Source organism: Nicotiana tabacum, chromosome 23, assembly GCF_000715075.1.
Source record: "Nicotiana tabacum cultivar K326 chromosome 23, ASM71507v2, whole genome shotgun sequence".
Lineage (NCBI taxonomy): Eukaryota > Viridiplantae > Streptophyta > Magnoliopsida > Solanales > Solanaceae > Nicotiana > Nicotiana tabacum.
Window position 1 is genome coordinate 75616534 of NC_134102.1, and position 20273 is coordinate 75636806.

Here is a 20273-nt window from a genome sequence, read left to right on the forward strand (position 1 = left end):
TACACAGTCACAGACCATGGTGTACTCCATTTCCCTTGAATTACATTCTTAACAAGCATTGAATAAGTATGCAAATCAATAAGAATATATTAATGCTCCACACAGTATTTCAATGCTTCTAAGATGGCTCTCACCTCAGCTTCTGTGTTTGTCCCTTCTGGTATTTCCTTGCCACATGCATACACAACATTTCCTTCTTCATTCCTCAATACATATCCAAAAGAACTCCTACCTGTATTGCCCCTCGATGCTCTATCTGTGTTAACTTTTATCCATCCATGCTCTGGAAGCTCCCACAATACCTTCGTGTACTTCAGTTTAGGAGTATATTGCTCCATCATATGAATCAAATATGTCCATTTATGTGGGACATTTTGAAGGCTAGGCTCTCTGACCTTTACCAGATATCGAAGAGTGGTTGATACCTGATAGATGACCCTATTCATTGATACTGCATCTCCATATTTGTAGCAGTTTCTCCTTTTCTATAATTCCCACACAATGATCGATGGTAGAGCCTGCATTATTAGTTGTTGTCTTGGAATCACCTGTGTTTTCCAACACTTCACCACAGCTTGGTGCAAAGTCAGTCCTTCAACATTTATACCTGCACATGAAAGAAAATAGTACCATACTTTCCTGGCAGCATATGACTTGAAAAATAAGTGTAGTAGTGTTTCCTCCAGAGGTTGCACACAACACCAATACCTAGAAGCCATTAAATATCCTAGCATTTTGAAAAAATCATCTAAGGGCAGCTTATTCTTCCACACTTTCCACATAAAGAATGACACTTTGAAAGGCAGTCCCTTCACCCAAATCATCCTATATGCATTGCAGGGTTCCTTCCTCTTCTTGACATATTCCCATGCAGATTTAACACTAAACTCTCCCCTTGTTTCGAGCATCTAATATGGCTTGTCCATTACCATATTATCAATAGGAGGCTTGATGTTCTAAATAATATGATTAGCCAAATCTTCAGGCAACAACATCCTTAACCTATGATCATCCCATGCTCCACTTCGAACTACTTCCCAAACATTCTGGACAGATTCATCGCAGAAGAAATCTGGTGGAGTGATGAAATAGAGGGCCCCTAATTCAGTCTAATTCTCAAACCAAAACAAGGAGGATCTCATCTTTGATTGCCATGCTATTTGGTGCTCAATATGATCCCTGTATTTTATCATTTTTCTCCAAACATGAGAACCATTTTTTCTCCAAGGAACTACAATAGAATTCATCTTCTTGCAATATTTTTGGCTCATGAATGAGCTCCATAAGGATGGTTTAGTATGAAAATTCCACCATAGCTTGTAAAATAATGCTTTAGACACATCATGGAGTGATCTAAATCCTATTCCCCCTTCTTCTTGTGGAAAACATAATGTGTCCCAAGAATCCCAGTGTCTGCTTCCACCCTCAATCGAATTACTCCAAAAAAGTCTTGCCATGAGTTTATGAAGTTTGTTGATCACAGATGTTGGTGTATTAACTGTTGACAACAGGTGAATAGGCATGTTTTGTAACATATGTGATATCAATACTGCCCTGCCTCCTATAGATAAAAGCTTGCCCTTCCATGACTGCATTTTATTCAACACCTTGTTCATGAGTCCTTGATAAAATTCCATCTTTCTTCTAGCATAAAATATTGGATATCTCAAGTAATTGAATGGAAAATCCTACCTAGTAATCCCAATAATCCTTTCCACCTTCCTCACTACTTCTTCATTTGTGAGATGATGCATATACACGGCAAATTTGATTTTATTAATTAACTAACCTGATGCTGCTTCATAATCTGTTCAAACTTCCATGATTAATCTTAATGAAATTTCACATTAAGAAGAGAATATTATAGTGTCATCTGCATACGCCAAATGTTTGATATTAGAACTCCACTTTGGCAAACCAAATCCACAAAAAGTATAGATTCAAATGGAGAGCATTCAATCCTCTTGACATTGCCTCAACTGCTAAGATGAAAAGTGCAGGAGATAGAGGATCTCCCTGCTTAACTCCTCTTGTAGACTTGAAAAATCCATGCGGTTGCCCATTGATAAGCACTGAATACCAATTGTTTGATATGATTCCAAACACCCAGCCAATGAACCTCTCAGCAAAGCCCATCTTCCTCAACATTTTGGTTAGAAATGTCCATGAAAGTCTGTCATACGCCTTAGTCAAATCCAGCTTGATTACAACATTAAGACCTACCTTAGTTCTCAATCTGATATCAGTGATAATTTCCTGAGTCAATAGAACATTCTCCACAAAGCTTATACCTTTCACAAATCCAGTCTGTTCATCCGAGATTAGATTAGGTAGAAGGCCAACTAACCTGTCATATATGACTCTGGAGAACACTTTATTTATGAAGTTACTGAGACTTAAAGGTCGCATATCAGAAAAGGTGTGCACTTCCTTCTTCTTAGGTAATAGAACTAGGTTTTTGTGAGTGATAAACCTAGGTAGTTCCTGCCCATTAACAAATACCTTCACTATCTCCACCACATTATCTCCAACAATGTCCCAGCAAGAGTGAAAGAAGCTACCATTGAATCCATCCGGCCCTCCAGTATTGTCACCATTTAGCCGATACACTGCCTACTTCACCTCTTCTCTAGTAGGCTGCCTTAATACTTCTTGATTCTGCTCCATATCCACCATGTGAGGTACATGATCAATGATTCCAAATTCTGAAGGAACTACATCTTCATGAAACTATGCTTGAAAAAACTTCACAGCCTCATCAGCCACTGCCTCATTATCTTTAATCTAGGAACCATCACTGTTTTTGGATTCTTTTCAATTGCAATCTCTTTCTCTTCCTATTTACGTGTGCATGAAAGAACTTGGTATTTCTATCTCCATCATTGAACCATGTCATTCTAGATTTCTGTTTCCAGAACTTCTCCTCTAATGTTAGATATTTGATCAACTCTGCCTGGACCTTTTAAAGCCTCTCCCTATTTTGCCGCATAGGATTTAGTTCAAACTGTACTTCATGCACTCTAACAACTTCCTCCAGACTATCTATCTTCTGAAAAATATCACCAAATGTTGCCCTACTCCATGTGGATAATGCCTTCTTTAATCTCTTAATCTTGTGATTGAAAAGAATGAATGGATTTGCATGAAAATCTGCTTGCCAATTCTCCTTCACCACTATCTTATACGACTCATGTTCTGTCCAGAACTTAAGAAATCTGAAGCTTTTCTTAATTGGTACTGAATCTGGATTATATGTAAGTAACAAAGGACAATGGTCTGACCCAATCTTAGACAAATGAGTGATCTCCAATCCTGGCCATAACTGTTGTAGCTCCATGTTTGCAAACACTCGATCTAATCTCTTGAAAATGCAATCTTCTTCAGCTCTTCCATTCCACCAAGTATATATACTTCCTTTAAAGCCCATATCAGTAAGATTATAAGTGTTCATACAGTGCCTGAAGTCATTTTCTTCATTTAGTGAAACTGGTAGCCCTCCAAATTTCTCTTCTTCATCCCAAATAACATTCAAATCAACCCCACTAGCCATGGTGTAGTCATATCTCGAGCCCAATAATGCAAAGAATCCCAAAGCTCAATTCTTTCAATGTGATCACACTTAGCATAAATAAGAGTAAGAATGAACTCTTTGTGATCTTTAGTATCATATAACTTCAAAGTTAAATATTGCACCATATCAATCACTACTGTTACATTAAATCTTTCATCAATAAAAGCCCAAATCCTTTTAGAGGTATTCACAATTGCCCGTGCAAATCCAATCTGCCTTCTGTACTTCTCTAACTTCCTTGGCTGTTGCATTGGTTCCATGATCCCAATAAAATGAAAATGAAATTTTATTTGCATTGTGATGAGCCTTTTAAAAGCTCCTTGAGTATTAACTGATCTAATATTCCATATAAGAGCATTCATCTCTAATTGATGGATTTAGAAACAGTTCTCCGTGTTTGGACCCCAGGTGGCTACACACTATGAACCTCCTTGACCTACTTTTTTCTGCCTCTAGCAGCTCATTTACCTCTTTTTTCTATACCTTTCTCCATGTGTATAGGTGATAAATCCCCTTGTCTAGAAACATTCCTGAAATTTTGATATGTTGATTCTGCATCTAAATCTCTTCCCTTACCTCCAGAATTGTCCTCCATTTCTTTCTATTATTCGAGTGCCACAATCTGATTATTATTTAGCTTAGGAATAAAAGTTTTTGTTGCAGATCTACTTGTAGTTTCTTTGATCATTTGTTCAGCAACATTTGGACTTGTAATGACTTCATTATGCCTATCAGTTCCAACTGCTCGTGAGTTTGATTTTTGTTCTCCTTATCTGCAATTTGCTGCTTCTCACCTCCACCAGGATCTCCAAGATCAATTGATTCATTCATTGGTATTTTATGTATAGAAGAGTCTGAAACTTCCACCTCAACTGAAGTGTCATTAATTTTTGTAATCTTCTCATCTGTTTGTACATCATCCTTGTTAGTCTTTCCATTCACACTTATTTCTTCACCTTATGGCTCATCATCAGTTTCCAATGTAGCATTATCTTCCTCCTCATATCCTTAAGATAAATCTCCTTCATCTGAATCCTCCTCTGTCTGATCACACCATAACCTTCCACCTGAAAAATTGATTTTTTTCTTCAACATTTCCTGCTCAGCTAGTGCCTCAGAATCAATTTCCTGTGATGACATTGTTGGCTCCAAAAGTTCTACTAACCCATTGAGCTGTAGTTTCTTTCACTGTTTCCTGTCCCTTCTCCACATCATGATTGTCTTCCTTTGTAACAGTAGCCTCTTGGCGGCCTCAATCCCTGTTGAACTAGGAGTAAACATAGGTGCTGCAGGGTTTAAACTTCTCCCAGTTTCCTTAGAAATAGGATTTGGATTGTTCTGAACATTGTTGGTATTCACTAATGCTAGTTGATTATTCTCATTTGTCTCATCTTCTTCATTCTCCAATGCAGCAAACGTATTTGTAGTCTGAATTTGTTAAGCAGGAACAGTAGTAACATGAGTAGTAGTAATTGGAACCATCTTAATCCCTGAGGTACCTTGACCTTTCCTCACTCAATTATCCCTAACTTCTTTCCATTGTTCTCCAACATTCCTAACCATTTTCCCACTAGATAGGATCATAATTGGATTCTTCTGAGAGTTCTAATCTGTACCCTTAGCAGTAGGAGCTTGTTTCTCTCTATCAACTTTCACAAATAATTTTGGATGCAACCTCCAACATGTTTCCTCATCATGACCTTGCAGCTTGCACTCCTTACAGTACTTTGGTATATAGTCATATTGGACCTTCACCCATTCAGTTCTAACAGTACCATTATCTTCATCTTTGATATCTATTCTCACTCTTTTGGGCAGCTCATCTAATAGATCCACCTGGACCGTAACCCTTGCACAAATTGGCCTTGTCTTATTTACAGTAGCCATATCTAAGTGTAATGGGACACCCACAGCTGATGCCAATGAGAACAAACACTCCTACACAAAGAAAGTAGGCAGCAAATTTGGAAAAGAAATCTATGCCATTACCTTAGGTGTCTCTTCACCAGGTTTAAACTTAGTATCAAAGATTAAAGATCGCATTTGGTATTCATAACCATCCTTAGCTTTCAAATAATATGCACCTTTAGCGGTCAGATTAGCATAGTCCTCAAGAAATGTTAACCTAATTAACATATGACGATCTCTAAGCAAACCAATATTACACTCACCTTTTATACTACATTGAGTAGGAAGAATGCGACTTATCTCTTGCAAGTCTGGCCAACCATATGAAAATTTTCCAAGTACTGCATATTGCAGTCCCTCAATAATGTTTAGTCTTTCCACTTCTGCTTCAGTCCACTTGATTAATGGCTGCCCATGAAGGTAAGTAACAAGTTTCATGGGGATTAGCTCGACACCTTTTGAACTGGACGTCGACGTATGCATGGCAGCATTCAATGCATTAGGTTTAAGGATATTTATATAATCTAAAGTCTAAGTAATAGGACTATAAGTTGTTATGGGATTGGGAGTAGGCTGACCAGCCGTCGAAACAGGCTGGTCACCGGCCGGCGCAGCCATAAGAAGGTTTCTCTCTCTAGTCTCCTATAAATCTCCTATTTTCGCCAGAGCTTTAGATAAAGACATAGAACAGTTTTTATGGATGGTTGGTTGTTAATTTTGAGACATAAATTTGTTTTTTGGATAGTCCAAAAATAAGGAAAACTTTATCCGTTTTTCTGTAAAATACCAATAAGGCTTACTTGGGAGCATTTGCTCCTAAGCGCCGGTCACTGTCCTAAATTGGGTCGTGACGTAGAGACACTTCCACTTAAGTAATCTTCTTCGACCTTTATCACCGCACTTGTCTATTAAGAATAGATATTGGACCTTTCTCATTAGTTAGTTCACTTTCTTGGACTGAATAATGACTCTTATCATGAAAGTATCGTCTAATCACAGACACATAAAACACAAGATGCAAAGTCAATAATTTCTGAATTTTCCAATTTATGGCTTAGGGTTCTCACAATTTTCAAGTTTGAATTCTTCCAATTGAATCATATCCATGCAGTACTAGAAATTGGGCAAAAGTCGACCATGGCAAAAACCGGCCAAAAATCCGATCAAAATGGTTCGATTTTTCAAAATATTTTATTTTTAAATATTTTTTTACGAAACCGACCAACTTTGGTCGGTTTTCTTTGGTGCAAAAATGCGGGAAACTATTTTTGAGTCCCGCGAAATTTATTTTTCAAGAAACCGACCAACTTTGGTCGGTTTTTTATTTAAAATAAATTAAATTTAATATTAAAAAAATCGACCAATATCGGTCGGTTAATTCGGCCGGTCATTTTAAAAAACCGACCAACTTTGGTTGGTAATATTATTTTTTAATAAAACCGACCAACTTTGGTCGGTTATTTTCGTGCGAAAATACAATTAAAGAGTATAAATGAAATAAAAGACAGTCTTAAAACGAAATGCACCAATGGTCTAGTGGTAGAATAGTATCCCGCCACAGTACAGACCCCAGTTTGATTCCCAGATGGTGCATTTTTTAATTACATAATTAAAATACCGACCAACTTTGGTCGGAAAAACCGACCAATTTTGGTCGATTTTTTCGGCAATAATTGTTTTTTTGAATTTAACTGACCGACCAAAGTTGGTCGGTAATTTCCGACCAACTTTGGTCGGTACGCCTTTCCAACCTTCAAAATACTGTTCACACTTAAATAGTCACGTTTTGGACGGTTATTGGCCATTATCGACCAACTTTGATCGGATTTTTTGGACGATTTTGTCCGAATTTCTAGTAGTGATGGCGTAATCTCATCATCTAGATCGAAATACTACCAAATAATTCTCAAATATTCATACGCAATTTCAGAGAGTAATAAAAATCACAAGGAGATCCTATGAATTACTTTAAAGACTTGAAATGGAAATATATAATTTTGTGGTTGTTGTCATGTTAAACTGCCTTCGATTGAAGCTTGGCTAAGAGAAGCTCATCTCTTCTGCTCAATACCCTCTTAAATCATGTTGGTGATACTGCATTTATTTCTTTCCGGCGAACTTATCAAGCTAAATGTTTTGTATTGACATCCCCAACTCCTTTTACAAAGTGATCGCTACAGACCCATATTCTACTGCTGCCTTTTGTACAGTAGGGTGGACTTGGTCCACAATTTTTATAGGAATTTTTACATTCCTATACATTATTTGAAACTTTATTACCCTCCCTACTCAAGTTTTAATTTAATTACATAGTCATATATAAATTACCAATTATGTACATTTTAGGAATTTAATGAGAATAAATTAACTCCTATAATCACTCAAACGTACATATCCCACTCCCCCACGTTTCTCTCTCCATACCCCCCACGTTTCTTCAATATTTCCCTCCATTAACGCCCGTTTTCACTCTTCTTCAAAAATTTCTCTCGTTCTTTACAGATTCCAGCTCTAAATCCTAACCCAAATTGTAGTTGCTTAAATTTTTCCTTAACTTTCAATAATGAAGAAAGCACTTTTGAAGATTAGCCCTAAAAAAGCTAAAGTATATGATATTCCTACTTTTGATTTGGGTTTTATCTTACAGGATTCACCCAAAAAGTTTTAAATTCGGCACATGCAAAACCAGAGTCAAAGCCCAAGCTTTCCCCTTGTGAAGCTAGGGCAAAAGCTCAAACAAAACATAAGCATGATAGGGATGCTGGTAAAGCCTCGACATCTGGTAAATCTGTAAAGTGGAAGGGCAAAGAAATTGCTTCCGATGATGATTTCGTCAAAGAAGAAGTTATCACAAAAGTTGCAAAAATAAATCAGAGTTTCTCCTACTTTTAAACCTTCAAAAAAGAAGAAGGTTCAAAAATAAGCTAAAACTATACCCAACAGTCATTTGAGAAGGTAAAATTTTAGTAGTTCCATTGTTTTTTTTAAAGTTTAAAAACTTGTTCTCATTCTCATGAACATACATAATTTTTATTTTTTTGTATTTGTAGAAATTTTGTCTACATTATGTAGATTTGTTATAGCTTAACAATTTTTCTATATTCCCTTCTAAATTGTAGGTTTCTTGTATATTATTCAAAATTATTTAGTTAGGGAGTGTACTACATGATTTAGTTAGTTTTATTGGTTATTATTTGCTCTATTTTGTAGATGTTAGTTTCATTTACTGTAGAGAAATTGTATATATTATGTCTAGTTCTTAATTTCTAATTTCTTGCTCTAAACATAATTTTATTAGTGCATTTGTAGCTTCAATGTAGTCAGTTGTTATATATGTTTACTAATGTTGAAACTTACCTGTATGCAATGTATTAATATTTTTCTGATTGTAGCTAAAATGTAGTAGAAATATAGTTATTTTATTTTCTAGTTTTGAATTGTTTATTTTGGTACAGAATCGAACATTTTTTATACCACATGATGTTAATTATGGCATCACTAGGTTCTAGACATTATCCGACCCTGATATTCCTGGCCAAATCAAGGATTTACTGTCTGAAAATGGGATAAAGTTGTTTAAAAAGACATGTTTTGGGCATTTTCTTTCCTTACCCAAAATATGTATCCAACATCAGGCAATTCACCTTCTCATGAAGTATGAATTGAACGCATCTGGTTCCGACTTTTTTACAGCAGAGATAAAGGGTGAGAGGCTGAACTTTGGGTTGAGAGAGTTCGCCCTGATCAGTGGCCTTAGATATTTTACAGAAGTAACAGACTTTGGTTACACAACTAAGTATGACAGTAACATAATGAAGAACTATTTTCCGAACAAGAAAAAGGTTGAGAAGTCATACTTAAAACAAATTGTACCCAGCCGTAGCTGGGTGAACGATGAGGATGCAGTCAAACTATCTATTCTCTATCTGATAGAATTCTTTCTCTATCCTTCAGACAAAGATAATTTAGGTTTGATAGACCATTTTAGGTTCTAATTGATGGACTCGGGGCAGTATGCGTACTACGCATAGGGTATCGAATCTTATACACAATTGTTTCAGTCCATTAGGCACAAGCTCAACCCTTCTGTGCATTTTTATGTCATTCGAGGTTTTGCACTAGCTATACAAATAAGGTTGTATGAGTGTTGCTCTAGAGTCAACACGGATATAGCTACAAGGGTTGGTAACTCGATCCCACGCATACTTAACTGGACAGCTAATAAGGACACGATACGGTTATCTATATTGGAAGATAGAATGATCAAACCATCATGGATCAAGGTAAATAATTTTCACTTTTGGACAGCCAATTTAATACAAATTATCTACACATTTTATACATATTATGACTAGGTCCCTCACATTTTTTTCCGCTCAGTTCACCAACATAATTGAAGCACCAGAAGATCTTTTAAGAATGAATTTGTCAGATAAAGTTGAATACATCCTTGAAGAAGCTGATACAAAAGGCGAGCATCCGACATATGCTCCATCTCCATCAAGACATAAGCATGCAATGGGAATAGATGACAAGCAAGATATTGTGAAACAAATAAAAAAATTAAGAAAAGATGTTGATAAGGTAACATCTATACATAATCCTAGACGGTTTCTTTAATATATGTTATGCAAATTATTTTGTTAACTCTTTCTATTTTAATATGTAGGTGGGTTCAGACCTTAGAACCTTCAAGAAAGAGGTATAAAATCCTAGAGGGTTTCTTTAATTTATGTTATGCAAATTATTTCGTTAACTCTTTCTATTTTAATATGTAGGTTGGTTTAGATCTTGGAACTTTCAAAAAAGAGGTTTTTGAAGAATTAGGTAGCATTCGACTGCTACTCAATGATTCCATCAACTCTGTTTTACAGGCAATAAATAGTTAAAAGGATAACATTGATGCTAAGGTTTCATTCGAAATATATTCATTTTGGACAACAATTTTTACTATGTCTAAGTTCCTATTATCATTCATAAAGTATATAGCCTAACAAATTCTGCTTGCAGCTTACTGGCAGTTCTACAAAAAATTATGAGCATTACAAAGAAAAGAACAATCAAGACATTCCGGGCAGTAGTGCTAAACCAGTGTTGCCCAGCAGCAATTAAACACGTATCTACATTATATTAACATTATATCTACATTATATTTATAATATATCTACATATCGCCTAAATTACCAACAAATAATCTACATTATATTTCTAATGGTTTTCTTAGATACATGACATATGAATGCCACTCAAATTGAGGAAAATGTTCCTATAGGTGTTGACTTATCTTCCCAATTTCAAGGGGCATTGGATGAAAAAAATGCAGGTATGATTTAGTACATTTTATCATCATATTTCACATTACATTTTGCATATCATCTGCAGGACAACATTTCACTAAATTTACTACAATTAAACTACAATTTATCTACAGTGTTGTTAATGTTTATTACAAAATATCTACAATTGTCTTAAGTTGTACACATTTATTGTAACAAAGAAGGAAACTATACATGTGGACTCTCCAAAATAGGATACTAAAGTTGGCATTCCTGGAGAGAATTTAAATGAGGAGAAGGAGACTACAAAAATACAATCTCTCATTCAACAAGAAAATGTTATACAACAAGGAGACGATTGCTGTGAAGATTTCAGTGGTATTATATGTTACAAGATAATTGTAGGAAAAAAATAGGTTTTATATAAGTTTCAATTTTCCAAAAAGAACTGATGCAATATAGTTTAGTCTTCAAATCACATCCAACAATACTAAAAATACGAATCACACATAGATTCAAGCCTAATGAACTTTGAAACTTCCAATTTCTACAAACGACGCCGGAACCTATCAGATCACGTCCGATTGACCTCACATTTTGCACACAAGGGCACCTAATTACTCCTTCAATTTGGTATGGTGAAAGTGACATTGCATGTCTAATAAAGTCATCAACCCCTTCTACAAAATCCTGCCGCAATCCTCGTCGATTAGGATAATTTCTATTGTACATCCAAGTATGATGTTCCATCTATACAATTAAAACAAGAATAAATTAATTTATTCTACAATTAGAAATTAATTAAATCTTTTTTAGTTAATGAAGATAATTAATTTTTCCTAATGACACCAAAATTAAATTATAGTAAATATCCTAAGAGTTTAAACATAGACTAAAAGTTCAATTTATATCCTAAAAGTTCAATTCATATCCAAAAAGTTTAATTTATATCCTAAAAGTTCAATTCATATCCAAAAAGTTCATTTCATATCCTAAAAGTTCAACCCATACCCTAAAGTTCAATTCACAAGAACAAATCCTAAAAACTCAATAAAATTCATATCCTAAGTGTTTAAACATAAACTAAAAGTTCAATTTATATCCTAAAAGTTTAATTCATAACCAAAAAGTTCAATTCATATCCAAAAAGTTCAACTCATACCCTAAAAGTTTAATTCACATGAACAAATCCTAAAAACTCAATTCAATTCATATCCTAAGAGTTTAAACATAAACTAAAAGTTCAATTTATATCCTAAAAGTTCAATTCATATCCAAAAGGTTCAAGGCAATACAAACTTAAACAATCAATTTACACCATATGTAATCAATTAAATTTAATTCAATTAAAAAAAGACCTGAACCCTAGATTTCAATAAAATGCAAAGCTAAACAATCAATTTAAAAACTAATTAACTAATTCATAACTAATTAACAGAATATTAAATTTATACAAAAAAGATATAGGTTGTAATTCAAACCTAGAATTTTTAGGAGGTGGAGAAGGAGGGGCGGCAATGGTGGAGTTAGTGGCAGCGATGACGACAGGGGAGTGGCGACATGGGGCAGTGGCTACGTGGGGTGGGGAATGGGATTTGTGTGAGGGAAATAGAGAAGGAGAGGGGGAAGGGTGTTGTGTGTGTGAGGGAGAAGAGAGTGAGGAGTATGAAAATTTTGTGAAGAGAGTAAGAGAAATGACGGGGAAATCCCGTTTTCAGATCTAAAATTAGAATTACCGACCAAAGTTGGTCGGTAATTTTGGTCTATACACTAAGTGTTTGACTGTTTGACTATTAACCGACCATCTTTGGTCGGTACACTAAGTGTTTGACTGTTTGACTATTAACCGACCAGCTTTGGTCAGTTATTTTTTTTAGAAAAAACTAATTGTTTTTTTGTGTTTTTATTTCTTAAAATATTATAAACTATAAAAAATTTATTATAAACTATAAGTATTTATTTTATTCACATATATATTTATTATAAATAATTATAAACTATAAGCATAATCTTTATAAATAATTATATTAACTAATTACTTTTAATAAATTATAATAGCATCTATCTAAGTTTATTTTCTAAGTTATAATTAAATATATGAGTAATTTCACACACACACACACGCTTTATTATAATTGAGGATCAATCACATACATTACTACGTACGAAAAATGTATCAATTGATAAACCAATATTATTCTATTTTAAATATGTTTAGTTGTTTGACCTATTATTTGAAACGTTTTGTTTTTAATATTCATCGATGCATCTAAATAAGTTATAAGTCGATGAATCAATTTACAAATAGATATATTTGATGATGATCAATTATATATACTAATTAGATTATTCCTTCTTCACAAGTCTATCCCCAAAAGAACCCGACCCTGTGGCCCTAGAGCTTCATGTTCTTATATATATGCGGCTATACCTATAATATATATATATATATATATATATATATATATATGAATATACTAACATATACTATAACAAGCTATATATAGTTAATGTAGTACAACAAAGTGTGTGTGTGTGTGTATATTAACTATATATAGCTTGTTATAGTGTATATATATACACACACACATATACTTCGTTGTACTACTTTAACTATATATCGCATGTTATAGTATATGTTAGTGTATTCATTATTTGTATTACAAAATAAAGTGTTAACGGATTACATTTATATTATTTAGATAGTAAATATTAATGTGATTTAAAAGTTTGACCATGTTTGACCTATTAACTCGTTTACTTAATGCTAATAACTTATTTCGTTTCTTTAATTTATGATCTATATATATATATATATATATACATGTAAAAGATGTTTAGTATTAATTCTTCTATATTTCATTTATTCATCACTAATAATGCATGACATAGATTAATCGATATAGGTCGAGATGTTTTGTTTTTAATATTCATCGATATAGGTCGAACCGTTTTGTTTTTAATATTCATCTATACATCTAAGTAAGTTATAAGACAATGAATCAATTTACAAGTAGATATATTTGATGATGATTAATTATATATACTAATTAGATTATTGCTTCTTCACAAGTCTATCCCCAAAAGAACCCGACCCTGTGGCCCTAGCGCTTCGTGTTCTTAAATATATGCGGCTATCTCTATATATATATATATATATATATATATATATATATATATATATATACACACACACTTCGTTGTACTACTTTAACTATATATAGTTTGTTATAGTATATGTTAGTGTATTCATTATTTGTATTACAAAATAAAGTATTGACGGATTATATTTATATTATTTAGATAGTAAATATTAAAGTGATTCAAAAGTTTGACCATATTTGACCTAATAACCGACCAACTTTGGTCGGTTATTTTCCATGAAATAAAATGTCATAACCCGAAATTCCCACCTTTGGTCCGTGATGGCGCCTAACATTTTACTTGCTAGGCAAGCCAATGTTAGAATAATATTATTCATTTTAAAATAAATTTTATATTTATTAATAACAAAGAATTAAATACGGAAATAAAGTCTGAAATATTGTAAAAATTCCATAAAATAACGGTGTCTAGATACCATCCCAGAATTGGTGTCACAAGTGCACGAATTTCTAGAATAATACAAATAAAGGTCTGAATAAAATAGAGCTGTCTGAATAAAATACACAGCTAAAGTAAGTAGACGGAGACTTCAGAACTGCGGGCGCCGTGCAGTTATACCTCAAGTCTCCTCTGGGTAGCTGAAATCCGAGCAAGTCTATGGTACGCCGCTGGGACCAACTCCGAAATCTGCACAAGAAGTGCAGAGTGTAGTATCAGTACAACCGACCCCATATACTGGTAAGTGTCGAGCTTAACCTCGACGAAATAGTGACGAGGCTAAGGCAGGTCACTTACATTACCCTGTACCCAATAATAGTATTAACAACAATAATAGAAATAAATCAGGTAACTCATTCTTATAGTTGAAGTCAACTCAGCAACCATCTCCAATTATTATTTCAATCAATTCTCGTTGCAGAGTGCAACCCGCTCCCACTATATATTCATATTCAATTCTTTTGCGGCGTGCAACCCGCTCCAACAATATATTTATTTTAATCAAGTCTGTTGCGGCGTGCAACCAGATCCACCAATATATATATTGACTTTTGAGCAAGTCTGTTGCGGCGTGTAACCCGATCCACCAATATGGACTTTTAATCAAGTTTGTTGCGGCGCGCAACCCAATCCCCCAATATAAACTTTTAATCAAGTCTGTTGCGGCGTGCAACCCAATCCCCAAATATGGACTTTAAATAAGTTTGTTGGGGCGTGCAACCCGATCCCCCAATATATTCATTTCAATCAATTTTGTTGCGGCGTGCAGCCCGCTCCCCCAATATATTCATTTACCAATTTTTATAGAAGAAATTGCCCCAATAAATGCAACAATTAATATAAAATTATAAGAAAACAAGCATACAATAATTATGATTTAATTATGAAACAAACAATGACAAATAGCAATTTATTATAGAAATCAGGGAGAAAATAGGTAGTTTAATATTTAATATGTTAAATGTGAAGTAGCAATTAATGCACATAAATCAAATAAGCATGTAGCAATTATTGCAGGAGTTCAAGAACTAATATTTGACAAAGAATAAGAGAGAAACAATTTTTATAACAATTAATTTGTATATTAAAATAATTTAGGATTTTCAAATAATTATGCAAACAATTAATTTGACTACGTATAGACACTCGTCACCTCACCTATACGTCGTTCACATGCTTTCACATAACAAATAATTTAAAGGTTCTATTCCCTCAAGTCAAGGTTAACCACGACACTTACCTCGCTTTGCAATTTCAATCAATTACTCGACCACAACTTTTCCTTTTAAATTTGTCTCCAAAAGCTTCAAATATATTCACAAACAATTCGATATAATAAATACGAATCATATGAATTAATTCCATATGAATTTACTAATTTTTCAGATAAAATTTAAAATTCACTTTAAAATTTGACAGTGGGGCCCACGTCTCGAATCTCGAAAAAACCTACGAAATTCGAACACTCATTCTGATACGAGTCCAACCATATACAAATTATCCAATTCCGATGTCAAATGGATCTTCAAATCATAAATTTTTATTTTTGGAAAGTTTTACAAAAATTCCAATTTCTTCCATCTAAATCCTAAATAAATGATTAATATAGACATGGATTTATGAAATATAATCACTTTTGGTTATAGAATACTTACCCAATTTAAATTCGTGAAAAATCGCTTTGGAATCGCCAAAATCCGAGACCCAAAACTCAAAAATGAGTAAAAATGGTTAAAATCCGATTTTATGTGTTCTGTCCAACATTTCCGCTTCTTCGGAAATTTGACCGCATTTGCGGTTCCGCTTCTGTGGAAAATTGACCGCAGGTGCAGTTTCTTCTTCTGTGGAAAATGGACTGCAGGTGCGATTACACCAGAAGGCCAAAATTTCAGATTTTTCCTTAAGTCCAAATTTTGATCCTTAACCATCCGGAATCCACCCGAGCCCCCCGGGACCTCAACTAATTATACTAACAAGTTCTAAAACATCATATGAACTTAGTCGAGACCTCAAATAACATGAAACAACGCTAAAATTACAAATCACACCTCGATTCGAACTTTTGAGTTTCAAAATTTTCAATTTACAAATCTTGTGCCGAAACATGTTAAATGAATCCGGAACGACTTCAAATTTTGCACACAAGTCATAAATGACATAACAGAGTTATTCCAATTTTCGGAATTGAATTCTGACCCCGATATCAAAAAGTCAAATCCGTGGTCAACTTTGGAAATCTTTAGCCTTTAAGTTTGTAGTTTCCGTTAAATGGCAATAATTTGAGTTAGGGACCTCCAAATTAAATTCCGGGCATATGCCCAAGTCCCAAATCACTATACGGACTTACCAAAACTGTCAAAATACTGATCCGGATCTGTTTGCCTAAAATATTGACCAAAGTCAACTCAATTGAGTTTTAAGGCTCTATTTTATATTTTAGTCCATTTTTTACATAAAAACTTTCCGAAAAATTATACGGTCTGCGCATGCAATTTGAGGAATGATGAATAGTAATTTTCGAGGTCTTAGAATACAGAATTAATTATTAAATTTAAAGATGACATTTTGGGTCATCACGTTCTCCACCTCTAAAACAAACATTCGTCCTCGAACAAAGTTAGAAAAAACAAATACCTGAGCTAGTGAAAAGGTGTGGATATTTACTCCACATGTCCTACTCGGACTCCCAGGTAGATGCCCCTATCGGGTGACCTCTCCATTGCACCCGAACTGAAATATAACTCTTAGACCGCAACTATCGGACCTGCCGGGCTAAAATAGCCACCGGCTCCTCCTCATAAGTCAAATATTTGTCCAATTGGACTGAGCTGAAATTTAACACATGGGACGGATCACCATGATATTTCTGGAGCATAGACACATGGAACACCGGATGAACCACTGATAAACAAGGTGGTAATGCAAGCCTGTAGGCTATTTCACCCACCCTTTCAAGAATTTCAAAGGGTCCGATATACCTAGGGCTCAACTTGCCCTTCTTTCCGAACCTCATTATACCTTTCATAGGTGAAACCCGGGGTAATATTCTTTCTAAAACCATGAATGCAATATCACGAACTTTACGGTCGGCATAACTCTTTTTCCTAGACTGAGCTGTGCGAAGTCGATCCTGAATAATCTTGACCTTATCCAAGGCATCCTGTACCAAATCGGTACCCAACAACCGAGTCTCTCCCGGTTCAAACCAGCAAACTGGCGAACAACATCACCTTCCGTATAATGCTCCATATGAAGCCATCTGAATACTCGACTGGTAGCTATTATTATAAGTAAACTCCGCAAGTGGCAAGAACTGATCCCAAGAACCTCCAAAGTCTATAACACAAGCACGAAGCATATCTTCCAATATCGGAATGGTGCGCTCTGACTGTCCGCCTGTCTGTGGATGAAATGTTGTACTCAACTCAACCCGCATACTTAACTCCCATTGTATAGCCCTCCAGAAGTGTGAGGTAAATTGCGTACATTGATCTGAAATAATAGACACGGGCACACCGTGAAGGCAAACAATCTCACGAATGTAAATTTCAGTTAACCTTTCTGAAGAATAGGTAACTGCCACTAGAATGAAATGTGCTGACTTGGTCAACCTGTCCACAATGGCCCAAACTGCGTCAAATTTTCTCTGAGTCCGTGGGAGTCCAACAACAAAATCCAAAGTGATACGCTCCCATTGCCACTCAGGAATTTCTAACTTCTGAAGCAAACCACCAGGTCTCTGATGCTCGTACTTGACTTGCGGACAATTTAGACACCGAGCTACATATGCAACTATATCCTTCTTCATTCTCCTCCACCAATAATGTTGCCGTAAATCTTGATACATTTTAGCGGCACTTGGATGAATAGAATACCTGAAACTATGGGCCTTTTCCAGAATTAATTCATGAAGCCCATCCACATTAGGTACACAAATATGGCCCTACAATCGTAGAACTTCATATTCCCCCAAAACAACCTGTTTGGCATCATCGTGCCGCACTGTCTCCTTAAGGAAAAGTAAATGAGGATCATCATATTGCCGTCCTCTGATGCGCTCATATAAAGAAGACCGAGCGACTGTGCAAGCTAAAAACCGACTGGGATCTGAAATATCTAACCTCACGAACTGATTAGCCAAAGTCTGGACATCTACAACTAATGGTCTCTCACCAACCGAAATATAAGCAAGGCTGCCCATACTCACAGCCTTTCTACTCAAAGCATCGGCCACCACATTAGCCTTTCTGGGGTGATACAAAATGGTGATATCATAGTATTTCAACAACTCCAACCATCTTCTCTGCCTCAAATTAAGATATTTTTGTTTGAACAGATATCGAAGGCTACGATGATCAGTAAATACCTCACACGAGACACCGTAGTGGTAATGCCTCCAAATCTTCAGCGCATGAACAATGGCTGCCAATTCTAAGTCATGAATAGGATAATTTGTTTCGTGAACTTTCAACTGCCGCGACGCATATGCAATCACCCTTCCATCTTGTATTAATTCTGCACCAAGCCCAATGTGAGATGCGTCACAATATACCCTATACGATCCTGAACCTGTGGGTAATACCAACACTGGTGCCGTAGTCAAAGTAGTCTTGAGCTTCTGAAAGATCAACTCACACTTGTCTGACCATCTGAATGGGACAACTTTCTGGGTTAGTCTGGTCAATGGGCTTGCTATAGATGAAAATCCTTCCACGAACCGACGATAATAACCTGCTAAACCCAGGAAAATCCGGATCTCTATAATTGAAGTAGGTCTAGGCCAATTCTGAACAGCCTCTATCTTCTTAGGATCCACATTTATGTCTTCTGTCGATACAACATGCCCCCAAAAGGTAACTGAGTCTAACCAAAACTCACATTTTGAAAATTTAGCATATAACTAATTATTCTTCAAAGTATGAAACATACCCCGAAGATGTTGCTCATGCTCCTCTCGACTGCTGGAGTAAAACAAGATATCAACAATGAATACAACTACAAAAGAATCCAAATAGGGCTTGAACACCCTATTCATCAAATCCATAAATGCTGCTGGGACATTTTTCAACCTAAATGACATCACTAGGAATTCGTAATGCCCATACCGAGTCCGAAAAGCTGTCTTAGGGACATCAGATGCCATAATCTTCAACTGATGGTAACCATACCTCATAATTATTTACCTGAATTAACGAGTCACATTTAACGCCACTTGGGCGGGCACCTATCTCGTAGGTTAAAACTCAATAATTACAACACAAATTTGGCAAGTATGCATAGAGAATTTCATACAAGAATTTTCAATTAGGCCTAACATGCATGACTCCCTATTATTGCTATAGTACAACATTAATTTAATAAGGGAGAACTTAAATACAAGAATTTTCCTCACAAGGATCTCGTCCTTATATAACTTCCACCGCAGCTCGTAGCCCGATTTAAACATATCAATTTATATTAAAATGCAAGAATCTCATCCTCAGTTCTGAATCACAAGTAATATGCACATTGTGCCAATCGAAAATTTCTATTTTCTCCTTTTAAGTAATTTCGGTTACACAAAATCACAACACATAATGAACCCCACACCGGTAGGGCATATAATTCATAATTCGTAATTAATTATCCGGAAATTACATCAAAACTTACCAAAATGAGTGCCATAAAGCCACCTTTAGCCTCGCAGCTCTTATTAGTGACCAACACGGAATGATAGGCGTAGTTATCTCCATAGAATCTCCCAACATGAGTAAACATATAAGTAGATTATAGAATTACGAAGCTCACTCATAAGTGGAGCACAATAAGAGGACTCGTCTCAATACTCAGAACTCGATCAAGTTAAGGAAATTATTCCTTTATATTAAATTGAGGTCGTACCTGTAACGACACCATCTGATGTAGCGACCTCCGCC

At 35.2% G+C, this 20273-nt stretch overlaps 1 protein-coding gene across 1 annotated transcript; it reads right to left on the bottom strand.

The window, feature by feature from the left end:
* Nucleotides 1-2962: 2962 nt before the first annotated feature.
* Nucleotides 2963-3550, bottom strand: LOC142177223 (uncharacterized). Its single transcript, XM_075245693.1, has one exon. It carries the CDS (start codon nucleotides 3548-3550, stop codon nucleotides 2963-2965), a length of 588 nt encoding a protein of 195 aa, XP_075101794.1.
* Nucleotides 3551-20273: the final 16723 nt, after the last annotated feature.

What these genes read in the sequence shown, in the direction of transcription:
- LOC142177223 (XM_075245693.1), bottom strand. Translation starts at nt 3,550, where the DNA reads ATGGCTAGTGGGGTTGATTTGAATGTTATTTGGGATGAAGAAGAGAAA.